Raw genomic sequence first — 3,659 nt, 5'->3', positions numbered from 1 at the left:
TACAACAGTCATGCAATACTGAATTTAGAACAATTACGCAGAGAGGCTTTATTCCAGAGAAACAAGAAGTTGTTACATGTATGTGAGAAATAACTATGCTTAAAGATTCAATTTCTGAATCTTTTCACAAGAGATTCTGCTCTTAATACAAGAAATACTTATTTACACAAAACTCCCAACAAGTGTCATAATACTCAGCACCAACATCTATACGCAAGGACCTTGGATGTCAAATTGGTTTTCAGAGCAGTGTAAGGCTTTGGTTTACCGCTTCTGATGGCGTATAGTCTCTCAGCCTTTTAGATCTCTGCCCTTTCAAAACTCATACTTCTAAGTTGTTCTTCAAGCACACCAGAATCTTCTCCACTGCCTGTACTACTGATGTTTGTATCAAAATCCAGGTCATCCTCCAGTCCAGTGCTCTCTTGGCCATTTTTAGTAGTCACACTCTCAGTTCTGTCTTGCACTTTATCAATCCTGCAGAATGCAAGAGGACATATCACCACCCGCTTCCGAAATTTACTTTTCAGTTAAACAAGAATGGAATGGAGGGTAGAATATTCTACCAAGGATGTCAGGAAGCAGCAGGTGGAAAGGAGGAGGAGAGGGGCAATCACCTACAGTTACTTTGACATTATGGAAGATACAAAAGACAGAAAAGGCAAAAGAGCCCGTGAAGGAAAAAAACAAAAAATGTATACATGAACAGCTTGTTGTATATACGTTTGATCAACCAAGCAACTGCTGGCCAGATGTCACAAACTAGTAAATTAATATAAGATGCTCAATAAAAGGAGAACTCTAGTAAAAGAATAAAAAAAACCCCAACCCCCCCCACCCCCGCTGAATATATAGAAGTAACTGTGCTCATTAGCAGCCCTTGTTTAATTTTTCTGTTCACTAGTAACTGAATGAATCATCAAATGACAGACAAAATGCAAACAGTAAATCTGCTTATGCATGTTTTATGGTGCTCTATACCAAGATCCATTTTGAAGCACTTTATTCCTAACGAAGATACGCAATTTACCCAAATAGTATTAAAACAAAGCATCTTATCCAAGTAAGACCTTTTTTGGCTCAGCCCCACTAACATCAACAGGCATTTAACCCTAGGAGTAAGTGGGGTAATGACTCCTACTGATTCTTGTCAGGATTATTCAGAATATGGCATAACAGCTTCCTGGCAGTTCCCAAACGAGCTTTAATAAAGGGGGAAGGGACAGTGCAGTACCGAAACTATGTAACCCGTGAGCTACTTACGGAATCACTATTTCTTCTTCTTTTCCACATTTAGCACAAACTTCTAGTTTACCAGCACACGGTCGACAAATAATATGGTAAGGATCTTTTACAGTCTTCTGCAGGCACTTCACACTAAGAGAAAAAACATGATTAAAAAAATAAAATATTTGTGGGCAATAATTAAACATTCTGTGTTCAAAGATATTAACGACACACTCTTCAAAAGAGGAACAACATGTTATAGGCCAGTTTCATGTGAAACAACTGGTGTTTTAACACGAAGCACTATCAAAATCATTGCCTGTCTTCACTCTCCTTTAACTCTTCCATGGTGAGAACTGAAGCAGACAGACAAAGCAAAAAAATTCCATACTTAAAGTGACCACAGAACTTTTCCCATTAACTTCAGTAGGTAGTTTTACTTTAAAAGTTACGTAGCTTTTTCTTCTGGTTTAATGATAAAAAAAAATAAGAACACTCTATAAGAGATTACAGGCATTTTACAACCAAAAAGCTTTAAATCCAAGCACTCTAATGTCTTCCTCTTGAACTTCTCAAAAGTATAAACACAGCCAGTGCTGGGCATTGCTTTCTCTGCAGGGAACCGTATTCTGACCAAGCCCGATCTAGTCATACAGAGATTTCTGGCTATTCTTTTTCAAGACACGATAAAACTCTGCAGATTAAGTCATTCTAAAATGCTATGGCTTAACATTCAGCTGACATTTCTCAAGTCTTGTATTTTTGGAGAACAGAACCTGGAACTATATATCCCATGTAATGCAGCTGTCCTAAAAGTTCCTCTTTCTTGATTCCTCAGGCTCACAAGAGTCTGTCAGGAAAGGTTTAGCCTACGCTTCTGAACAGCGGGTTTCCAGACTTGGCTAGAACAGGCTGAAGAAAAGTATCAAGTGTTTTCACATGCCTTGTAAGGAGAGAGGCACTAACGAGCACCTAGGGAAACAGAAACAAGTACAGAACAGTACTTGCTTTCTCCATTTCCATTCTTAAGCCCTCTCGCCTTCTCTCTAGTATCTTCAGCTGGCCTCTGCTGGGATTGCATTACTGAGATGCACACATACCCATCTCTTTCGGAAGCTGTAAAACTGCAAGAATTGCTGTAGGACACATTTGACAAAAGCAAAATCTGAACTGCCTTGTGTTTCTGGTCTTACCTTTCCCCCACGAAAAACCTGCAGTTAGACGTCACTGAAAATACCTAGTTAGGTTTTTCTTTTTTTTTATTTCTTCTTCTATGTTCAGATGCATTAGTTCTACCAAAATGTCTACAGCTCTTCTCAGCCACATCACACCAAATGGGCACTACCAGCGCATGGTGGATAGCCTTTTTAAAAATAGTTTAATTTGTAACACTAAATATTTGAAATAAAAGTAAAGCAGGGAAAATTTTGAAGATGTTACAAAACTAAAAAAGTTGAAGTTCAGAGAAGTTCTTCATTCCCATTGACCATGATGTTAAGAATTCATTTCTTTCCATGGTCACATTTTTAGTGTCTCTGATGTGCTTTCTCCACCTAGAAGTTTCACCAACTGAAAATCTGCATAGTCTCGTCCTTTCAGAACAGCAGCCCACTCAACCGTTGTGCCACTGAAGGCCGGGCTAGAAGCCACCACCTGCGGAGCCAGAATGGTCTTCAGTCCAACTTGTTCAAAAATGTGGTGGAAAACAGCACATATTCTGTCACAGGCAGCTGTCCACAATTCTATTTTCAATGCTTCTCTGATTTACATGTCTTTTTTCATTCTCTTTTCCTTTCAGAGTAAGGCAGAGTAGAGGCAAAAGAACCAGATCCACCATCACATGATTTGTTGTAGCTCATTATTTTTAAATGAGACACACATAGTTAAAAAAAAGACAAATCTCAATTACATCTGTGGTGAGCAGAACCTAGAATGGTTACTTCAAGAACCAGTGAGACTTCCATCTAGCCAAAATACTTTTTTTTTTAATGAAAGTGTGAAATCATTTACTAAAAATAAAATATTTGTTGCCTATGTTCTCATATTAAAAAGTAAAACCTCTCACAGGTGAAGGATATAGTATGAACAAACATTCCTTCCCTTTTAATCCACTGAAAATCAAGATAAAACCCAGCACCGTTCTGGGAACTGCAGATATGTATCACAGACCCTCCTCAAGCAGTTTGTAGGTGTTTCAGAAGCGAGTAACTGAGAATAAGACACAAACACAGCGTGAGCTACTGTGACAAAGCTGGCAGTACCACAACTACAGCCCAGCTGTGCCTGACGCTACAGAGGTGGGACCTCTGCTGCCAAGCGAGCAAGAAGGAAGCAGAGAGTATCCACTTCAGAACATTATCCTACCCAAGCCTATAAACTAAGATACCGATCAGTATTATCACCACGCCTCATACAATACAGAACTGTAGGCA

The 3,659-nt window shown here is 39.0% G+C and overlaps 1 protein-coding gene across 1 annotated transcript in view; it reads right to left on the bottom strand.

Annotated features, from left to right (window-relative positions):
- Positions 1–299: 299 nt before the first annotated feature.
- The window catches only part of LOC104499519 (chromosome unknown open reading frame, human C9orf85), a 12,804-nt gene continuing 9,444 nt past the window's right edge, over positions 300–3,659 (bottom strand). The window contains exons 3-4 of the mRNA XM_010143030.1: positions 1,264–1,377; positions 300–477 (exon numbers count right to left, since the gene is read on the bottom strand). Coding sequence (XP_010141332.1) covers positions 300–477; positions 1,264–1,377 — 292 coding nt within the window. The remainder of the gene's footprint in view (positions 478–1,263; positions 1,378–3,659) is intronic.

This window comes from Buceros rhinoceros, unplaced genomic scaffold (genome assembly GCF_000710305.1).
Source record: "Buceros rhinoceros silvestris isolate BGI_N320 unplaced genomic scaffold, ASM71030v1 scaffold36789, whole genome shotgun sequence".
NCBI classification, from domain to species: domain Eukaryota; kingdom Metazoa; phylum Chordata; class Aves; order Bucerotiformes; family Bucerotidae; genus Buceros; species Buceros rhinoceros.
The sequence above is the reverse complement of the archived record's forward strand: the minus strand, read 5'-3'. Positions and strand labels throughout refer to the sequence as shown.